General features: G+C 44.2%; 1 protein-coding gene across 1 annotated transcript; it reads left to right on the plus strand.

Moving 5' to 3' along the window:
* The first annotated feature begins 376 nt into the window (after positions 1–376).
* Positions 377–22,035, plus strand: LOC149330568 (uncharacterized). Its single transcript, XM_089559450.1, has 16 exons — positions 377–541; positions 2,440–2,598; positions 4,038–4,109; positions 4,195–4,325; positions 6,850–7,084; positions 8,623–8,721; positions 9,903–9,980; positions 11,001–11,107; positions 12,780–12,841; positions 14,081–14,132; positions 15,399–15,466; positions 16,525–16,655; positions 18,684–18,758; positions 20,167–20,274; positions 21,120–21,193; positions 21,924–22,035. Exons 1-16 carry the CDS (start codon positions 377–379, stop codon positions 22,033–22,035), a joined length of 1,728 nt encoding a protein of 575 aa, XP_089415576.1.
* The last annotated feature ends 754 nt before the right edge of the window (positions 22,036–22,789 follow it).

Raw genomic sequence — 22,789 nt, forward strand, 5'->3', positions numbered from 1 at the left:
CTCTATATTACAACTGGCTACGCCTTTCAAGTAATGATCTAAACAACTTCTTGTTCCTCCCCTTGCCTAACCACCAGCATCTACTGGTCAGCCGTGCGTGGGACATAGCATCTAACGCCGTTCTTCTTAATTATAATGGCAACCTTCAACAGCTAAAACAGAGAAACCTTCCCTTTCTCTTTCACTATGTATCGCTCTATCTCTCAAGAACATTTAGCACACTGTTCTTGGATCTACGACCGAATGCTCGGTAGTTAACACCGTGTCATACTTCAAGGTATACTGTATGCTTCCCATAGTCTTGGAAAGTCACAGCCCTTCCACTTACTGTGCAGCAACCAGGCTTCAGAGTGAACCTGAACACTTTGAGGCCGTTATGCGACGCTTCGGACTGGGCCTCTTTCCGTTCACCTCGAGGCCGCTGTGGCCGTCTAGCCTGCACTTCGTGCTGGCCACCATGGCGAGAGAACTGGGACTCTTCCCAATGTTCGCCGTGACCGTGCTGCCCTCTAAGAAGAAAAAGAAGCGCCACACCATCCTGGTACGGCTTCATACTTCCACGCCCGCGAATGAGAACAGAGTCAAGTACACTGCTTTATACCGATTTCTTTGCACACTTCATATAATGGCCTCATCAAGTCGAAACAGAAAGGCAGTGACCTGTGGTGACCGCTCGGGTACTACAGGGTGGAAGAAAAAGGAGCGATTCCGAAAAAAGCGTCGCGGTACTCCTATAGAGCCAGAGGCAAACGCTTCACCGATTCTTTTTTTCCCTCGCTTTTGAGGCCCGAAAGACGCGTGTTCGATCCCGTCCGCGGCGGCCGAATTTCGATGGAGGCGAAATTCTAAAGGGTCGTGTACTGTGCAATGTCAGTGCACGTTAAAGAACCCCAGATAGTTGAAATTTCCGGAGCCCTTTACTACGGCGTCCCTCATAGTCTGAGTCTCTTTGGCACGTTAAACCGAAATAAACCTAGACCAAACCATTGCTGTTAATAGTTGCCATCGCTGAGGTCTCTTCATTTGGCCAGTAAGCACTCATTTTCGCTGATCTTGATTTCGCAGGCACAGCCGTCTTGCATCAGCAGAGCAAAAGATTATACGGAAGAAATAAACGCTACAAAATACGACCCCTCGACCACTTGGCGGGCTACATTGTTTGCACAGAGATAAAGGACCCACATTTTTTTAAGCAATTAAACTGCTTTAAAAATAGTTGTGCCTTGTTAATAAGACCCCCGTTAATATAGAAATCTCGAATTATGGAAAATTTGCCCAGGGACCAAACTTTTGCAGTGTATTTACGCCTCGTAAATACGGCAACTCGCTCTCTGGATAATGGACAAGGGGTAATAGCACAGAACTCATTGGGGCCCACCTATTTTTGTTGATATGAACGTTGATAAGAACAACATCTGTGCTTTACCAACCAGATGTTTTAATTTCTGCATTTTGAGTACAGGACACCATAGAAATGGAGTGCAAAAGTGAAAATAACTGAGTGATGGCCCTTTTCATTCGTGGTTTCGCGCTTTACAGTGTAATATTTTCCAGTCGATGCACCAAACCATTTTCCGAATGGCATGAATAGCAGTGAATGAAGCTCACTCCGCACCTTGTGCCACGTAAAAAAACCGCATTCAGCAGTCGCCTGCCGATTCAGCGCCTCTAACAAGTAGCGGCTGGTGAGATGCGGACAATCGTAGCAATACTTCGGTTGAAATGGGGCGCCATCAAGCGCATCATTGACGACTAGGCGCGTCAAGCTGCAGCCCATTATTTCAAGCATAATCGTGACCAGGATAACTGGTTTGTAGCCCATTATACGAGCCACCAGTATGCACAGGAGCAGACTGTAATCAAAGCGTATTTTTTCTCTAAGCTTTTTTTTTTCCTTCGCGGCCCATTCTTACGGACGACTAGGTTCATGGACAGTGTTGCCCTGCAACCAAAGTGTCTGTATTAACAATGCACGAATGTATCCTAAACTTTGCGACCTTTCAGGGACAGGATGATGCGCAAGCTAAAGCCGTTAGTGAATGAGCCGTCATGTTCCTGCACCATTCCAAGTATAGGCAGTATATGCACGAGGCGCTTATCCAACTCTGTTATTTCAGTCAGTTAGAAGATTTGTTTCTTTGTAGCCGATACAGTTGTGTCATTGTATTGCCGGAATGGCTCTATACGTCCTTCAAGCGCTCGTCATGACACAGGCGCTTTAGCTTACATCTTACCGGTGGATTTAGCTCGCAAAAGCTTCGCTTTCAATGAATCCGTCATCATTGCGATTAAAGTGAGGTAAGCGGGCCAACCTCAGTCCTCGCAGTCCCTTTAAGAGCTCCGCAACACTTTTCGTCTTCCCATCCAAGCGCTTCTATTCTCAGCCTAAATGACCATCAGCCTCCACACTTACAAACATCTATTATCCATTCATTGCAGTTAAAGCAGAGGTTCCGAAGGTGGCACGAGGCTGACCTCCTTACCGCAGAAACGTACCACTGGGTGCTGAAGAGGTCGGCCTCCCTCCTTCCCTCCATCCAGCACTTCAGCATGCATCAATTCCAGGACGTGCTCAAGTTCTCCAAGGAGCTGCTCATGGTAAGTTATCAACCGAGGAGACTGGAAAACTTCTCCACACCCAAAAATTGTAGAACATGTAGGTTTTCCAGTAGAATTTTTATGAACGCAATATTTCGCATATTGTAAAATTTTACCACAGAAATCGATATTGCCGCAGGTCCGTTTTCGGAACGCTCACAAGTTTCTGCGATTTATGGTCAAAAAGCACAACCTTCGTTTTCTATGACAGTGTGAGCTATTCAGTGCGAGCGCAGGACGAACTTTAGATGGCAAAATTTTTTCTGCGCGTAGGGAACTTCGACCAATCCCGTCAACATGCTCATAACAGAATCCGGCAATATTCCTCAAATCCCTCCCAATTGAAAAGATTAAAAGTTATCTCCAAAAAAGCTGGACCTCTTTAATACGATAGCAGGATGTGTGCGCAAAGAATGCTGCAAACAATATTTGAGTGGACTAATTGCCGTGCTTTTCGAGAATCGCGTAGAACTAGTGAAAAGTTGCTCCGAGAGAATTATTTAGGCAAAATTTAGACTGAGAATTCGCAAGAAAAAACGAGTTTCTGAAAAGAGCACACCGTTCAAATCTTCAATAAGTCTTTATAGAAACTTTCGCTGTCAAGCGGAATTGACGCATGTTCAAAGACATTTCATAATACCTACTATATGCTATTTGTTTTGCACACCACCTGTGCGCCTTTTGAATTCACTATGAAATCCAGGGTTCGACGGAAACCCGTCTGGTCGGGAAATTTCATGGCGGGAAATAACAAGAGCCGACCAGTCGTTAAACACAAACAAAAAACAGAAAGAGACGTTTCGGCTCCGCTACGGGAGCCTTGTATGAACTATGAATGAACTATGTATGACCGCAATTTTTTCGTATAATGTAAGTGTTCATTACAAAAATCAACATATCCGGAAACCACGCAACGGCAGTCTCACATTTGTTTTGCCATTAACATTCTTGCTGTCGTCCGAAGCGTTCCGCTTTGGTTTTCAATGACAGTCGTAATGCTCCCTGCGATCATTGGAAACACTTTTAACGAAAGATTCTGCTACGTGCCAGAAGAATGGACCATTGTCTTGAATATTTTCATAACTATATCTTACAATTTTCCAATTTTCAAAATTTTTATCCGAGAATTTCGGACACCGTTAAAGACAGTAGCAAAAAACCAACGACATTCAGAGCTTATTCTTTACAATAGCGCAAATGAACATGCGAAACTGAGGAAAACAGACTGTTCCGAAAGCTTACGTTGCCAAGTAACAGGAAGAAAACAACTGCACTTGCCAGGTCACGAAACATTCCATTTTCTACAGAAACAATGAGAACCTGTCTTATCAAGAAAAACCTTCGCACTTGCCTCGGAAAAGAAGATAGCAAACTTGACCAAACTGGCAAAGCAAGAAGGCTGTTAATGTCTATACCATTTGTTGGCTTTTTTTTTCTAGATGGCCGCGTACCGGCCTCCGGTTCCCGAACACGCCCTCATCAGCCTCTCCGAATTTGCTATGTACGAAAAGGTACGCAGTGCTTGTCAGTGCACTTAAGAGATGGAGTTGCATGAGATTTGCATTCACAGTCTTACCTTTATCCCTTGTATTGCAGATTAACCTCACATCCTTTCTGGCCACCTTATTCGAGCAGTCTCATGTCTACACAAAGGAGTCTTCGATCGCCGTTAACTCGAAGGTTTACTTCCACCGGCTCTTCACTTTTGTAGACACCGGCGTCGACGAGTAAGTCGCCTTACTCTAATTTGCACTAACTGCAAGGCGTTTTGATAGTTCTTGGCCTAGTATGAACTTCATTGCCTCTCAATCAGCAATGACATGGGGGTTTGACTAACCTTGTCAGTCCCAAATTACCTATTCAGCGCAGGAATTGGAGTCATCGCTGGAATTTCAAAGTAGCAGTAAGATAAGGGCGGCTCTTCCAGTGGAAATTCTTGGCCAGTTTGGCATACGGCGCCCGCACAAGCATTTGCTCTGTGACAGTGCATCCTTGGATGCACTTTTATTGTTGCCGCATTACCGCTTGGTTCTTCGTCGTCGTCGCAGTCATCGTTGTCGATGTCATGGCTGAGAGGTCATGCAGATTCGTAACTTTCTCGTCTCCTTCTATTTCTAGTCGCTTGTGCTAGTTCTATATCTACTTCTACTTCTCCATCGAATTAACGGATATCTGTGTCTGACGCCTCAGCAAGTGGAGTGAATTACTACTAGCACTTCTTTCGTTTGTACCTAACCATACATGTGCCGAATGCACCTAGTTTCTTTTCAGGCATAATTTTTAAACCATTTTTTATAAAAGGACACTGAAGCCGGGCTAATGTTGGCCTATGTCAATAGATTGCGCCATTGCCACGATAGGTAAGCTATTCTCACTGAAAATGAGGCTTAATTTACAAGCTAGAAAATATAGAAAAAAAACGACATATGCAAGTCGCCGTCGCCGGCCAAGTTCGGAAATAAACTGCATGCATCGATTTTTTGGTGCGGATGCCAGAGGCAATAAATACTGCGCCGCAGTTCCCCTGAAAATGGTGGCAGCCACTGCCTATCGGTGTACAAGTCACGAATTTGAATCGAGTGATTGGAAATATTTAGATTTCGATTTTATCAGCCATAAATCAATCTTTGCTGCCAGAAAAACGGTCACGTACCCAGAAAGGGACGGAGAATCAGTTTTTATTAAAAGGAATGATTCGATGGAGTTGTCCTCAATCTCATTTAATACGTTACAACCAACCACAGGTACATCAAAGAGACCGCGGTGCGCACTTTGCGATAGGGCACACTTGTGGTTCACTATGTGGTTCACTTCGTAATCATGCGCATTCGCGGTGTCATATAGCGCTATAAAATACTTTTCCTAAAGAGAGTTTCCTTTCTAGATGTAACATGAGGCTTACTCTTGCTCTTCTATTTTATTACAGAAGAATAAAACGACTTTTCTTTTTTTGTACAAAACGAAAAGAAGGCAGTTAAATCCGACAATAGCCACGGCAGAGAGTATGGACTTTTTCTGCGCCCCTTTTTGGGAAAATGTGATTTTTCTGTTATGCTAAACTAGCTGTGCGGCTAAATGTTGCATTGTTCCATTTCCTTTTTAAGCAGTCGATTTTTTTTTTCCCCGAGTGAAACCTAGAGGCCTGTAAATCTTACAATTTTATAGAAATCCCAGGACTACTGACAGGTGTAAAGGTTGAAGCCGCTGCGATGGCTCAGTGGCTGTGGCAATCTGCTGCTGACCCGAAAGACGCGGGTTCGATTCCGGCCACGGCGGTCGCATTTCGACGGAGGCGAAATGATAGATGCTCGCGTACTCTGCAATTTTAGACAACATTAAAGAGCTCCATGTGGTCGAAATTTTCGAAGCCCTTCATTGCGGCGTCCCTCATTGCCTGAGTAGCTTTTGGGACTTAAAACCCACATAACAATTAACCAAAACTAGGCGACAGTAACTAGTGTGCATAAAAAAGTTGTTAAATGTTGCATTTCCTCTGAAGATAGTAGCACTTTTTATTCTTTGCTAAAACCTAATCGTTTATAAATTTAGCGATTACATTAGGAATCGCTGGGGTGGAATGGTTTAAGTGGATATAGCGCCTTTTATTTTAAACACACTGAGAGTTTCGTTTAGTGACCCCAAAATGAATTTCTGAGGTCTCATGTAGCTACTTTTTTTATATTGGTGCCATTTACGATGTTCCAAACTCTTTCCTTCCTCCTTATCTGCCTCTAATTTATTTAATCTCCTTGTCTACTCGCCCTCTCTTTACTTCCGCTGGCCGCAGCTTAGGTGCATCAGTATCCGATAGCATATGCGTTGGCCGGCAAATATGTTTTCTTTCATTTTTGTTATTCAATAGATAACCACATACTACTACTACTACCACTACTACTCATAGGTACAAAAGTGTTAATGTTAGCCTTTGGGTATGTTTGTTTCCGCCAACTTTGGCACGCACTTTAGGGTAGTTTTGTATGATGACGACAACTCCTTTTTACTTTTTTCCTCAGGCATATCATTACGCCCGACTTATTTTGGGGTGCCTGGCTAATTCGTGATACCAGGCGATTCCTCATTTGGGATGCTCGGCAATAACGCACCCTTCTGCTTCACAGTCGTTACGCCTCAATTGGTTCTTCTCGCGGAATTTCGAGTTAAAATATATCGTAATTGTTGCAGCGTTATGAAATGCTGTGCACGACAAGGCCCTGATTGCTCACTGCCAGTGATTCGGAATAATTTCCCCAGATCCACGGTGCTGAACTTCCTGGGCGTGTACCTGTGGGTGCACCTGTCGCCCTTGTTCCCAGACAACCACAGCAGCGCGCCGCACCTGCCTGGAGCCCCGTACGGAACGCCCGGCGGATCCAAGCGGTTCCCGCTGTGTCTCCGCTACGCCGAGACCCTCTGCCCGCAGGGAATGTACGCGCTGTTAACGATGGCACTGGGCCAGACGAACTCCTCCGTCGAATTTGTGAGGCCGGTAAGACGACACGCTGGCTGAGTGAGTGAGTGAGTGAGTGAGTGAGTGGGTGGGTGGGTGAGTGAGTGAGTGAGTGAGTGAGTGAGTGAGTGAGTGAGTGAGTGGGTGAGTGAGTGAGTGAGTGAGTGAGTGAGTGAGTGAGTGAGTGAGTGAGTGAGTGAGTGAGTGAGTGAGTGAGTGAGTGAGTGAGTGGGTGAGTGGGTGGGTGGGTGGGTGGGTGGGTGGGTGAGTGAGTGAGTGAGTGAGTGAGTGAGTGAGTGAGTGAGTGAGTGAGTGAGTGGGTGGGTGGGTGGGTGGGTGAGTGAGTGAGTGAGTGAGTGAGTGAGTGAGTGAGTGAGTGAGTGAGTGAGTGGGTGAGTGGGTGAGTGGGTGGGTGAGTGAGTGAGTGAGTGAGTTAGCGAGTGAGTGAGTGAGTGAGTGAGTGAGTGAGTGAGTGAGTGAGTGAGTGAGTGAGTGAGTGAGTGAGTGAGTGAGTGAGTGAGTGAGTGAGTGAGTGAGTGAGTGGGTGAGTGAGTGAGTGAGTGGTTTAGTGGGTGAGTGAGTGATTTAGTGAGTGAGTGGTTTAATGAGTGAGTGAGTGAGTGAGTGAGTGAGTGAGTGATTTAGTGAGTAAGTGAATTAGTAAGTGAGTGAGTGAGTGAGGGAGTGAATGAGTGAGTGGGTGATTGAGTGAATGATTGAGTGATTAGGTGATAGGTGAATGAGCGAGTGAGTGAGGGAGTGAATGAGTGAGCGAGTCAGCCGAGCGAGTCAGCCAGCGAGCGAGTCAGAGCAATTTTCTGTTTGTCATCAGCAATAATATAGCGAATCTCAGTGAAAATGCGGGCACTGCGGTACTATGGATACAACTCATCCCAATTATGTAAGGCGTATACTGCACAGAAACAGCTGTCAAAAAGTGAACTGTGTTCGTATATGTTCTCAACAGTACTTTGCACAAACAGCATTTTCGCATCCTAATTATTAAACACAAGAGGAACTGTTAGATGCTGGAGATTAAAGAGGCATACTGAATGCTTTTCAAATGAAAAGCCAACCATACCGGCAACAGAACTCAAACCTTTTCGGGCATGTAGAGGTTTTCCAAGTAGCTGAGTGATTTTGAAATGGGCTGTTTATTGTAGGAACCTTTGCGGGCGCAATTGCATGGTTTTAGGCTTTCGGGATTAATCGTAATATGTTCATTTTTATTAGGCGGGAATTTCATTTTGTACTTAAATTACTGCGTTTTTCTTTAACTTTTGCGTAACAGGCGCAAATACCGAAGAAATACTTTTCATCCATAAATCTTACATGTCCTCTTCACTGCTGTGCTTCTGAGGCTCAGAAAACCGTTATCAGCCAAAGACAGACCCTGGAAAATTACCGTTCCTCCTCGTTTAAATGGCAATCCTTCTCGTTTAAATGGCTAAAGGATTACAGAAGCACCTGAATGATTTGACCCATGTAAACAGCGCTAGAGTGGCGTGGCGATGGACAAATTGAACTGTACGGCTTCCCTTTATGCCTATAAAGAAGATTGTCGCATATCACTGCAGCTTGAATGGTGGGTCAGTGACCTGAAAGACGTCCTCTTCAACTTCACAAGGCGCCTGACGTGGCAAGACGAGGAAGCAGTCGAAAAGGTGTTGGCTAAGGTAAGTTCTTAAAGTGTTTTTACGTGAAGCTTGAACAAATGTTCGAGGCTCATACATGTTTACGAATAGCCACCGCTACTTGCTTCGCATCAATTTCACGTATGCCACTTCCATTGATGTTTTTCATATCTGTATTTAATCAATGCGCAATGCGTCGTCATTTTAATTCCCTCTTAATGAACACGAAGGGAGTGCCAATAATTTCAGTTTTTGTAGGCCACTGCCAACAGAGTCTATATTATGTATTCCAAAGATCGTAGTTGAGGAACAGAAAACTACAATACGGATTGCGTCGTCATTTTATTTCCCTCACAACGAATACGAAGCGGGTGCCAATAATTTATGTTTCACTAGGCCGCTGCCAACCGAGTTTATAATATGTATTCCTAAAATTGTAGTTCAGGATCACCAAATTTTAATTTTACAGCAATAACAAGTACCCTTACCTGTGTGCTGAGCCACTGCGGGTCGTTCGAACCGCCGACAATCATTGCAGCCTCCCAATGATCCTTTGCTCCTGCATTCTCTTTGCCTTGCCTTGCCATTAAGAGGTGGTCGAAATTTCCGGAGCCCTCCACTACGGCGTCTCTCATAGCCTTGGTCGCTTTGGGACGTTAAACCCCATAAACCAACCAACCAACCAGCCTTGCCATTAAGAGCAAAACGTCCAAAACTTCTAAAGAAACCTTTTGCCTGTGTCTATGCGTCTATGAGCATTGAAGTTTCTGTACCCCCCCCCCCCCCCCCTGCCCGTCCTCACCTCCTTGCTTACAGCCCTGTCCATTCGGGCATGTTTCAAGCAAGGACAAGGAGAGGCGTTTGCAATTCTTTGGCATTTGCGGCACCGCCTTTGCATTGCACTCTGCCGACACTCGTGCTACTACTACAAGTGCTACTAGTCGTATTGCTTAGTGCTAACGGTACTGCTTCTAGTAACGCTGGATTGCTGTTACTGCTAATGCTGCTATTATTATTACCACTACTACTGCTGCTAGTAATACAACCATTACTGCTACTATGAATGCTACTGCTGTTATTATTATGACACAGTCCAGTGGAACTGCAGGGGTGGGGGGCAGCGCGCGATACGGCCCTTCAAGTCGAAGAGTGTGAAAAGATTACGATTTCTGCAATGTTTCTGTAATGCAATCTTTGGACTCATTTTTCTCTTTACTTTCAAGATCGAAAAGATGCACGTCTCCCTCGTCATACCATCATCACTCCTAAACGAGCCCAACGTTTTCAAGTGGACATGCGAGGTAAGGCACTAATCACTCCCACAAATTTTGCAGGTTATGCTTTGAGCCATTCTGAGATTACTCGGCTGCCATGCTGTGGAATAATATCACAGATTTTTTCAACCAATCTTATTCTTATCAGCTTCGATCACCGGGGCTACCTTTAGATAAATCATGCGTCTATTGCCGACAGTGAGCCCGCGATGGTGAGCTCCTTACCGGCGGCGTTTAAAAAATCTTAACACCTATGTATGAGCGTGTTTCAGAAGGCGCTGCCTTGTGCACTAAGCTGAGATTACGCCCAAAAGATTTTTTACAGGTTTTCAATCTCTATTATTAAAAGCTCACGTTTCGGACTGTATGTTTAAAATTGACAATTTTTCTGCGGTTTATTTAATGCCCTTGCCCTTCCCTCGAAAATTGCCTTTTCTTGTTCTCTGTTTACTACACACCGTTCTTTTAAGGTTGAAAACATGTGTGCTCATCCTAACGTACGCAATTTTACTTGTACAGCCTTTTAGCTAAACTACATTTCTTCGGTATATACCGTAATAGAACTGTTTGACAGGCTGTCGAATCGCGACCCATTCGATTACTCTGAATTCTCTTCAAAAAACCAACCATATACGTTTCGCAGAACGCAGTCAAAACATGATGTAATTCCTGCCTCAGCGAATCTTGTCCTCGCAAAGAACAGCGTCAGTACACTTTACAGAAGGTAATTGTTAGATGCTAGGTAAGAATTGAATTAGCACACTGTGCTGCTCTTTTAATGAAGTTACAGCTGTTTTGATTGGTTCTTGTTTTGTTCGCAGCACTTCAAAGGATATGTTTAGCTTATTCACATGGTCACCCCCAAGCAGTTAAAAAAAAGTCGCGTAGTAGTAGCATAACATGAAGACCACTCCTATATGTGCGTACTTACATATACTCTCGTTCAAGCTTACATTTTTGACGCTCAGTAACATCTAATACTCTCCCAGACATGACTCTTTCACAACGGGGACTCCATCGTATTTTTCTTCAAACTGTTTTTGGCAGAACTACGACGTGAAGTTGGCTGCACTACCACCCATCTTGCACTTTGTTGAGGCCAAGACGACTGTTCTTCGCGGTTACTGGAATCACATGCACACCGGCATCTCTCTGTAAGTAACGCATGACTAGTGCATACCTTTTTATCTTGCGCAAAGCTCGTAAAACTGCGAAACTTACTGGCGCACACTGCGAACTGTTTGAATTACTAAAAAGACCACTGAGACTGGTTGTTCATAAACGAACCAGTGTTAAAAATGCATTCACCTGGAAGCTGGCAGCATTGATATGCCATGCAGAGCCAATAGAAGGCACAGTGAATAATTCTCTCCAAATTAATTGGGCGATGTTTCGGCACACTATCTCAAGCATATTTTCCCTTTAAGGTTGACTTCAAAAAATCTCGGATGTGGCAGAACGGGAATGACGAACAAACGAATTGAATATTATTGGAACTGTCACGCCTTCATTACTCGTTGACGTTTCTTCCCGTTTAAGTTCACTGCGGCACAAAACTTTATGATTTTATGCGTTGTAAAAGCACACGTCTTTGTGTTAACACAACTTTCTTGCAACCAAATATCTCTCTGGAAAGGGTTGATTATTCATCTATTCAATGCTCATCTATTCAACCAATTTCACAACAGCTATGGAGCAGCTCGACATTATACGAATTGCATATATAGTTCATCCCTGCAAAGATTGTGGAAGTGGGATAGGAGCTGCAACTATATACACAGAACGCGCTTTCTCGGGTCTCGCAAATAGACACCTTTAGCATACCATGTACCTTGCTAACCTTGTTACCGTTAGCGGAATACCGGAAGCCCGCCTACTGCCGGTGAGCAGGCGCTGATTGGTCCCGATGCTGCCGGCGCGCGCGTAGCTGCCGGGTACGTGGCGCCATCTGGCGACGTCAAGGAGATTGAAGTTGACTTGTATCGACATAATACCAGCTCCCGATTACAAAAACGCCACTCATAATGACAACAAAGCTCCTGTAACGTAGAAAAGAGCAAGAACCAAAAGACAGGTATCGCCGCCACAGGCCAAACTCGCAAGTACAAGCGTGATGACGTCATAGGACAAAACATTGTTGCTAGAACCAATAGTTCTGGTAACACTGGGACTCGAGAAGGCACGAATCACTGAGGCGCAACCAATGAATGCGCAAATCTCCTTGACGTCGCCAAATGGCGCCACGTACCCGCCAGCTACGCGCGCGCCTGCAGCATCGGGACCAATCAGCGCCTGCTCACCGGCAGTAGGCGGGCTTCCGGTATTCCGCTAACGGTAACAAGGTTAGCAAGGTACACGGTCTGCTAAAGGTGTCTATTTGCGAGAACTTTGTTGACGACTTCGAGAACGGGATCCATCGTAACGCTGGCACAACGCCGGTACAAACGTAAACGAAGCGACGGTAGCGACGGCCGCAATAGCCGATAGATGCCTTCAGCGCGCGGCCGGCGGTAGCTTTTTTTCGGCTGCTGCTAGGCTGCACTGCTGACCGTCAGAAATCACGGAGCCTGCGTTACGTCATGTTCACGTCATGTTTCACGTCACTTAGTCCTGTGTCGTCATAAGAGAATCCCAAGTTTGAATCAGAGCGGCGGGAAAACTTTTTCAACTTTGAATCCATATTTCTTAGAACTAAATGCATTTTTCGCTGCCGGCCAAGTGGCAACAAAGCCATGAAATGCCGAACTATCGGATTTTGCTTTAAAAATATATCAATAGAGCTCTCCTCACCGTCCCTTTAAAATGTTTCTGTTTTTCCTTCCACAGACTGCGTCACATGCAGAGTTTCGAGTACAAAGTTCGTTATTCCCATGATACCAACACGTTGAGTAAGCATATTCACTTTGCCCATTCGATTTCGACATATGGCCAAGCATTACGCTACTGCTTTGTGTGTGCAAAAGTCTTCATCTGATTTCAAAGTGGTCTGTAAATCACCAAGTGTTATAGAAAACTCGCGCAACGAACTTGAAACAAGCCTATGAATTCTGACTGAAATTGTAGCCGGGCGAACATTTTACTCACGCATACGCGACAGTTTTTGTGTCACGATGCTGATAATATCGAAGCCTGATGTTCAGTTAAGCCAATGATGCGAGGACGCGCTTAAGTTAATTTGTCATGATTTGCTTTATTTGACACACTTAAAGAATGACAGCAGAATTAAGGAACTTACAATTAGCTTTTGCCTGAATGTCGCTATTGAAGGGTTCGTGCTATGCTCAGAGCTCCTTATCCGAGTAAAGTTTGGTGAATTGCAAAGTAAAGCTTGAGAATTTTCTGTCGCTAGCATTAATGACAAACCTGGAAGCAACAATATCATCTGAGCATAATTAGCTCATGCTGGCATATGTAGGAAGGTTGCATGTCGCTTAGTACCCTTAACACAACGACGGTTAATTGCTAAAGCATGTGAAACCAACAAAGCACAAAGAAGTTCCCATACAACGGCGCTGAAGTAAACAATCACTGATTATCTAATCGAAAAAGTTTGCTTGCATTATGTTGCCGGATTTGTCTTCTTTCGTCTAAGTAACGCAAACATTGTAAAATATGTTTTTGAGAAGGGCATGTTAAGGAAGTCTGCAAGACACCCTATTCGTTTAGTTTCCATCATCCCGAACTCGAGATGCAATCATTACCGCATCGTTGCTGGAGTTTTATATTGTTGGCTAACATACATTTTAGTACCTTCATTGGCGAAAAGAGAAAACATAAAAACAATAGTACGTAAAGAAGTACTCAAATATGAGAGCACGCACTAGGCACTTTATGAGATGGCAAGAAATTTATAAAAAAAATTTCTTGCGCCATTATTCCGCAGAAGCTTAGAGAGAGTGAGCGGAGATTTAGCGACCAATACTTATTTGGTTTTCAGCCTTTGATGCATAGTTTTACGCAAACGCACACCACGAAAATATTCGCTCACCTTTCCAATCGGGGTCAAAAATCCTACCAGCGTAGTTAAGCGTCATTTGCGCACTTCTTCCTGTAAGTCTAAAGCACTTTCTTTTGTAAGCGCAAAGTAGACAATTAAGATTATGATCACTACTTCCCCTTCCTTCCAGGTGTGCCGGTATCATATTTCGGCGATGTGTTCAAGGCTCCACCTGTTCTGAGGCGAGTAAACGTTGAATAGAAGTTTCCTTCTTAGAGTTTGCAAAGTGTGAGGTAAGCTAGCACTGCAGATGAGTCTAAACCTGGCCGTGTTGGCACATGCTTGAGGAAAGTAGTAGAAAAGCAGAAGGTTAGCTTCGTTTCGGTTGTTGTGGGATATACCATAACAAAGCACACGAGCCTTTAGCATTTTAACTATATCGAAATGCGACCACCGCGGCCGGAATCGAACCCGTGTCCTTTGGGTCTAAAGCCGAGCACCATAACCACTGAGCCACCCCGGCGGCTTGGAGAAGAAAAAAGGCCGAAGTCTTGAAAGGTATGAATACACAATAAGGCATTTAGTTGAAATTTAGCTGAAAGTTAGCACTTGTCCTGTCGCTTGTCTCGCCCTCATCTCTGGAGTTTCTCCACTCGGTTTTCCGTGTAAAGATCAGTTACCAACTTGCCCAAATCATAACAAGATCAAATTAGAAGGTGAAATGTGTCCCCCAGCAAGGCTCACAGATAATGAGCAGAACACAAAAAAGACATAATTTTGAGATAGAAGCTCACAGCAGGCCTTAAGTCTGCCGCCTAGAGAACCGAAGTCTTTTTCCAACAGCCAGAGTTACGGTAATCTGATTCACTCATCGCCATACATCCTGATGTAATAGGCTTCTAGAAGTTAGCGTCCTTCTCTGCCGTCTGTCTATTCCAAGAAAGCTGACATTGCTGAAAAGCACATGACATCCCTACTCCCAGCAGTGATGCGACAGGTGAACTTGGTCGGTAGAATCCAAGACACCATGGTGTTCCCTGACACTTTCATTGCTATTATTGTCCATTTTTTCTTTCATTTTTTCTGTTCTTGGTTGCTTTCCGCATGACCTTTAAGCCTTGAGGGGGGGGGGCACATTTCTTGAATAAATCTCGGTTGTTAGCCCAGTCTCGTAGCGAGTGGCCCGCCTTTCTGGTCACTTGACTATTTAATGCGATAGCAATAGAATCGCCATCTGAATAAAAAAAGCGATGCTATTGCTCTACAAACGCATCAGGGAATTAGGCGTTCCTATTAATTTTGGCTGGTTTCCTCCTGAATCAACTAAGTCAGGGAAGTACCAGACGGGAAGTGCGCATAGTACTTTCGCATGCGTGTAAGGGCACTGCTGTTTCAGAGCGTTAGAACTGCACTACCTAACGTGTTCCCATCTGTGCTCATGTGGAGACCTGTACGTTGCTTGACTGTCAAAAGAAATTATTGCAAGGGCAATGTTCTTTAAATTGCAGACGTTTCTACGCTGTGAAGACTCTCCCAGATGTCTTAGAGGAAGTTCTCAAGCTTCTACTTAAGCAGGGTATGCCACCAATATTTGTTATTCATTAGATTCTTTCCTTCATGATTCTGGTTTCGCTCCCGTACTTGCTTTACTTGGCAATGAATAAGGTCGTCGTGATCGTTACAGAAATTATTTATTTCTGACTGCCGGAAACATCAGGAATGTGTCGTTAACAGCGGGACGCTTTATCTGCCTTCCTTTCTTGAGTTTGTTGCGGCTATTAACAGGCACAATTGCCAAGCTGTTGTCTCCATACCAGAGTGTTCCGATATCTGTTGAGATGTATTGCATTTTATTATACTGTATTGCACTTCAACTAATAAAAATGGTGGCAGTTGTGGTGAAAGTTGCTGGCAGAGCTTAATTTCCCTTAACCTTTAGTACAATGACAGTAGAGCAAGGCATATGTTACAGCTTCACATATACCATACTGCAAAATAACTACACAAAATAGTAATTACACCTCCTAGTCAAATAACTTCGGCATAAATTGCTCTAATTGCAAACACAGTTCAACAAAATAGTCACCAGAAATGCTGACCTTGAATGTAAAAGAAATGTACGTACTAACGGGGACAAAAGTTAATGACACCATCCTCCAAGTTCCGAATCGTGCCGCACTGAATACGGGCTCCACGTGACGATGCATTCCTGGTGTCGAGACCGGCACACTCCCCCGCTCTCGACACCAGAAATGCACCGTCATGTGAAGCCCGCATTCAGTGCGGCACGATTCGGAACTTGAAGGGTGGTGTCAATAATGTTTGTCATCGTTAGTACATACATTCGTAAGTATGCATAACGAGAACATGACTCACAGGCAAGCTAACAAATTTTGGATCTTTAATGTCTAAAGATAATTTGTCTAGCTTGTACGGGGTATCGTTGCGGCTTTCCGCTTCTTACCACTGTGCAGTTTTCGAGGACTAAATTTCACAGCTAACACTGTTCGAAAAACGATTACTTATGTACAGAGAACTTCCTGTGCCACCAGCTCCTCAGCAAGCTGTCGTCTCCTTATTACTCTGGTGTTCGAAATAATATTTATGTTTTTTGATACCTGTCTTTCCATCAAGGATCTTACACGCTGCACAACTTCACCGTCTCTTCCACGTGGACGGAGAACGCTACAGAACGTTTCGACTCTGTGGCAGAATGCCTATTGAAGCCGTACATGGATAAGCTGCTCGCACCTATAAACTACACGGTAATGTAACACTTTTGTTCGCTAATGCAAGGCTGCGATACTAACCGAACTTCTGTTTAAATCCACCCATAATTTAAATCAACCAGCCTTGGTATGCGACGCCATCTTACACGTCACTGCTGCGGTGTGGCAACTCTCACGCGTATCTTTCCGCTCTATTTTCGCCGACGTCGCCATCGGCATGCAGCTCCTCTTAGTGCGGCACAACGCCTATAGATGGCATGACATGTATAAATGCTACACTAGCATTTCACGTTACGAGGAGTCCAACCAGTATAGTGAGCCGAACAGTGAATATAGTGAATATATAGTGAATATAGGGAAGATATAGAATATAGCAGAATATAGCGAATGCTGAGCAGAGTGAAAATGCATGTACAAATTGCTGAGCTGAGTACAGCATATATAAAGCTCCAGATCATTAAAACATTTTGGATACAAAATAAAATGAAGGCAAATTTTTATGGAGTCTGAGACCGGTTTTTTTCAGTTGTATATTATCAATGAATTTATTCTAGTTTTCTTTACAAACCCGAGGGCGGCTAGAAAAAAGCAATCAGGACAGCTTGACAAGCCTCGCCACCCTTAAAAAGCGGCAGTTTTGTTGCGACTAAAATTCTTACATAACTGCACACGATAGCAATTCATAACACACGAAAAGACAAGACACAATATAAAAAAGCAAGATTTTATTGCGCTCACAATAATATTAAGGCTCAATAGCTCAATAATTTACAGTTCTCTACGCATTTGCACTTATTGTAGAAACTTGCCCAAAAATGCTTTCCGAATAGCAGCTATAGTCATACGGTGCAACATTTCATAAAATACCGTGCGCAAGAATTTGGGCAGCATACGTTGTATATAAAAGCCATAATTAGTTATGCACTACGATAAAGAATAGGAAACGCATTTTCATCTCGTGTACAGCGTCTGATGACGTCTAAGTGCCACAATGCTAGAGAAAAATGCGTCGCTTTCTGCTGTCAATCTCTTATAGAGGGACCTAAACATGTAGGCGAACATTTTGTTTACTGATATTATTTTGTATGGCTGGTATTTAAGACTTATCGGTGCGCCATGTGTCACTTTGGCCGCTACGTGAAGTAATTCTTTGCGTAAAATTACGAGCTTCTGAATGCTGGATGTTGCACTTTCTTTTGACTCCCGCTCAGCTCCCCATCTTTGCATCCTCTTAAGGAAAAATACACATGCCTCCATTCCCACGTGCACTTTCTCCCTCCCTCACAACTTATCGAGGTTGGAGGAGGTATCCCTTAGAAGGATCATGGCTGGGCCCGCTTTTACCCCGTCGGTAAGGGCTCTGGGGCCCTAGGGTTCTGAAGAAGGCTCAGGGCCCGCAACTTGCCCCAGGTGTTCCATACTGGCTGCAGATGTGGATCTTCGCCCCCTGCTGTGGACTTGAGCTGGGACAAAGGCTTCAAGGACACGTACAGCCCCCCTCAAAAGTGTACAGTCCAAGGAGTTTCCTTGTGAGGTCTGCAGCATGCCTCGTTATGCATGCTTAGCGACTGTAATCTCTCGAAAAAAAAATGGCTTTGCGTCTTCAATCCTCCCAAGGTTTGGACTGTTAGATGTATTAGGGTGCCGCGCTAAAGAGCTCAGGAGCAAACCCCTTGGGCTGTATACTTCTGACGGGGGCTGTACATGAAGTGGGACTAACGGCGACAATAGAGGTGGATTTTTCTAAGCGGGCAACCGACAACAAAAAAGGCAGGAGCCTTGTGCGGTTCCTGCATGCAAACGCCTTACGTGATTTCCTTTAAATAGAATTGAACGAAGTGAAATTATGCCTTTGTGGCAAGTGTGAGAAATAAAAAAAAGTTATTGTATTGCATTATGTTTTGTTGTATTAACGTATTATTCTCAGTTGCATTTGCTTTGTCCCCCCCCCCTTATGTAATGCCTCAACAGAGGCCTTTAAGGGTAAAATAAATGATGATAAATGATGATGAAGTCCTAATAGTTGCTTATCTAAGCAACCTTTTCTGTGCCTGATTTTTGCAGGTTGTGAAAATCAATTTTCCTTGGATCCTCTCGGAGTTCGTGGGTGCACGCTTGGCACTTGATATATACGTCGAGGTAATATTTCATCTCCAATAACGCAATTTCCTTCACCATTTTATATTTGGACGTTCTGTAACCGCACCACCGCCACGCTCCATCAGAGTATTCCAGAGCGTCAACTGCTATCCAGAAAAACTAATTTATTCAACCCCAACGCATATTTTGGGATTATGTAGTCCTGCCTAAATATGCTGCTTTATGAAAACCGATAGTTTGAAATACGTGAAATAAAGGGAACTTGCATGGCCTGCTTGCATCTCAGGAAACTGATAGTGTATTCAGTCTCTCATGAATAGCTTCTTACTATGACATATTCGATCACCTTTAATGTACAAATGCCCAAGAAAACTTATAAATTCTCGAGGTGATCAGAAGGAACGCAAACGAGTAAGATGATCCTGCCATCAAGGAAAGAGCAACGCTGTGAAAATACACCCGTAGTGCATACTTGGGATTTTGCTATTATACATTTCGTTTCTGTGGTTTATGGGGGTTTGCCGTCCCAAAGCGGCTCAGGCTATGAGGGTGGCCGTAGTGAAAGGCTACAGAAATTTAGACCAACTGGGGTTCTTTCATAACGTGCACTAACATCGCACAGTACACGAGCCTCTAGAATTTCGCCTCTATCAAAGTTACACCGCCGCGGCCGGGATCGAACCCACGTCTTTAGGATCAGCAGCCGAGTGCCTTAACCACTGAGCCACCGAAGTGGCTCGATAACAGTCTGTAACAGAACAGTTTTTTCCTTGAGGTATTTTTGTTCTTTCTTTATGTTTTCCAATCATTTATCACTTTCTTTCGCTTACGGTATGCACAACCATTATCAAAATTATCTTCAAATCAAGTGCTTCAAATCTATAAACTGTGCTCTTACCTCAGCTGTATTCAGGGACCTGAAGGGAGTTGAAGGACTCCACCTTAAGCCCTTGCTTCCTCCGAGATTTGCCTGCTGTGCACACCTTGCGTCTAGCAGATTACTGACAACTGTTGGGTGATGAAGTTTACCACCGCGTGACCTTCAGTAGACTGCGGCAAAGATAAGCTGTGTTGCATCTAACCTCCATTTGCCCAGTGCATGAGGGCTACGCATTCGTTCCTCTCATTTCTCGCAGTTACACACCTTTGGAGCGGCGCCTTCAACACTAACTTGTAAAACCCTTAGCATAGGAAAAAACTTGTTTAACCTATTTTGAGTCGCTAAGATAAAATTTAAATTTTAGAATAACTTGGAGGGTTAACTTGGCTCACTGTCAGTAGAAGAGTTTGTTGCGCAGTTGCCAAACCACATGATCTGTTGGTCTTTGTTAATGTTTTCTAGTTATTTATATCTTACGTCTCGCGTTCGAGACAGCGCTGTTTCTAAGTTAATAAATAATAAACACAGCCCTAAAGTAAACATTCCTTGCTAACATTCATTTTTCAGCTGTACAAGAGGATTTCCGCAAAGTCCAGCCCTAACGATTCCGGAATATTTGTACGTGGCTTCGCTCCGTACCGAGCGGACCAGATGGCGTTCCTATTTTATGCAGAGGTATGAATTGATTATGATAATCTCTGCGTTATTAATGTATTGCGAATAATACCGTGGTTCAGTTAGCGTTTTCATTGTTAGCTCCAAACATACCAACTACACCGGTGGAAAGCTGCCGATTCACAGTCGCTTCTCAATCATACTTCTGTAGTACCAACAAACCAAAGCTTTTATCTTGCCAAGAGAAAGCATTTTTCGTAAAGGGACACCAATGAAAAATTAAATTCAGCCCATATTTATCGGTTACCACTTTCAAATAAGAACGAAGGCACCTTTGCAGAAAGCAACCTTCCTATTATGTAGGTGATAACGAAAAATAACCGATAGGTGTCCCCGCCACCAACTACTCGAACAATTACGCCGAGATGACGTCAACAATAATTTTCTCATGCACAGAACAGGGGAACAGAAAAGGATTATGCAAGCGAATACTAAAGCAACATTTTTATGCGTACCTTCTGTGCACTTTTACACTCTAAACACAAATAACCCTATATGGTAGTAAAATGGAAGTAAGCTGTTATCTAGAGCACTTCCTTTTAGGGGCACGGTATGCTTTCTAACTCCCGGAGTGTATTTTGCCACTGAAAACATAGAATGCTCACCGTTCGCAGCGGAAACAGATTCCTTCTTCAAACCATGCCAGTTTCTAGCAGTTGGGAAGATTTCAGCCTAAGTTTCAATCTCTTAAACCCTAGGTAGCACTGGCTTTTCAATAAGCACTTACAAAAGCGGTACTGATTTGACGTCATTCTGAGCGAAATGAAAGATTAGCTCTGTAGCGTCACGGAAACTTTGCACACTGACTGCTCTTTATTGTCTGTTTGTGTACTCTATCTCCGCAGAACATGTGCGAGCCACTGCCCACTCTAAACGGGACTCATCGTTTCCTGACACATGGAGTATCACCCCGCGATAAGTAAGGATTTACATTCGAAGAGCTTTATGGTACTTGTAGCTACCACCTTTTAAACGCGCTGTATTGATGACTTAACCCCTTTCGTGGGGTTTTGAAAAGAATGGTTGCCAAGTTACTGTAGTGAAAGCCTGCTCAAAAAACGTCGACTTTGAGTTAGTAGCTAGTATTTTCTCGAAAGCAAACTACCTTTGATGACAAGCATATGCGTAATGCTGGCACGTAGTATGCATTGCACCTCGTTGCTAACAAATAGATGTCATCACGTTTTTTTTTTATTTGCCTTACTTCGCAACGGACCACTGGAAGACGTGGCTGCCCACTGCATCATTTACGTATCTTAATCGCTTAGGCTATGCAGTACGCTGACCGCTTTTTGAAAGGCGCGCAGACCAAATTGCCAGGTACCTGGAGTCGCATGCTGGGTCAATACACCAGCTCTCCTAGCCCACTATGGTGGCGGTGGCTGTTTAGTATACACTATCGGCATACCGTTCTGGAGTTGTATCTCGTTAATTTGAACTAGAAGGAGACTGAATATTGTAACATTCCTATTAAACATGCGTCTTGTTGACAAAACTAAAATGTCAGTTCGAGTTAACGGGAAGTTTGAATTAGGCGAGTACGAATTAGCGAGATTTCACACTGTAATGTACAAATTATTTTGCTATTTTTGAGCGGCTAGGGTGTGCATTGCGCGATAGCGACTTTGGCCCTCGCGTTCTCGATGCAGGACTCGGGTGTCACTGGCGAGTCTACCCGATTTCACGGTCAGCTTCCGCTGCTTGTCGGGCATGGCGATGCGATCTTCGGGGCCCGCCTGTCGCCAGTGGCATAAAAGATAGGCGTTGCCGTCCCCGCGAAGCTCTCCGGGAAGATTACGAACGCCCACATTGCCAGCATCCCCGACATTTCATCAGACTCTACCTTGCGTCGTTTAGCGTTATGGTCGTGAACTACGCCGATGCGGACAAATATTGTCGCCATCTCGCCGTCATTGGCGCCGTATTGGCGTTTTTACGCGTTCTGTACTGTGCCATTATGTTCGCTCCATTGTTTATTCAGTCTCACTTTCGCAATGTTCGTTAGGGGAACGACGACGTTCGGTGACCTGGTTGTCTCGTGGGTCATCGACAGTTATTACGCCTCGTGTTCACTGCCATGCATTTTTTCTGTTTTGTCGTGGCAAACGTGTTGCATAAGTAAACGAACCCTTACAAATTGGTGCTTAAATACGTCGCACAACGTGCCGTATAACGAGGCCATGTTCCTGGAAGCTTATGAAGGACGACGTTTGAATATCTTGGTCCGATTCGGACATGTTAATGACCAGCGCTAACCGAATAAAAAGCAGTTCTTGAGTGACCTTAGTGCTGTACAAAATAAGAGAAAACAGGTGGTGTCTGCCCTCCGCCTCACCCGATCCCACCCACGTCAACTGTGCACGCCTAATGAGATTGCTTTACCACGCTGCCCAGTCACGACTTAGCGGTAAGGGCGGCTAAGAACGCGAAGTGAAGTGTCGCCTTAATCAGTTGCGAGCTGAACTTCTAAAAATTAATTCTAAATTACAGAGTTCACGTAAAGCTTTTAAATTTG

This window comes from Amblyomma mixtum, chromosome 9 (assembly GCF_055824585.1).
Source record: "Amblyomma mixtum isolate Tamu chromosome 9, ASM5582458v1, whole genome shotgun sequence".
NCBI lineage: Eukaryota > Metazoa > Arthropoda > Arachnida > Ixodida > Ixodidae > Amblyomma > Amblyomma mixtum.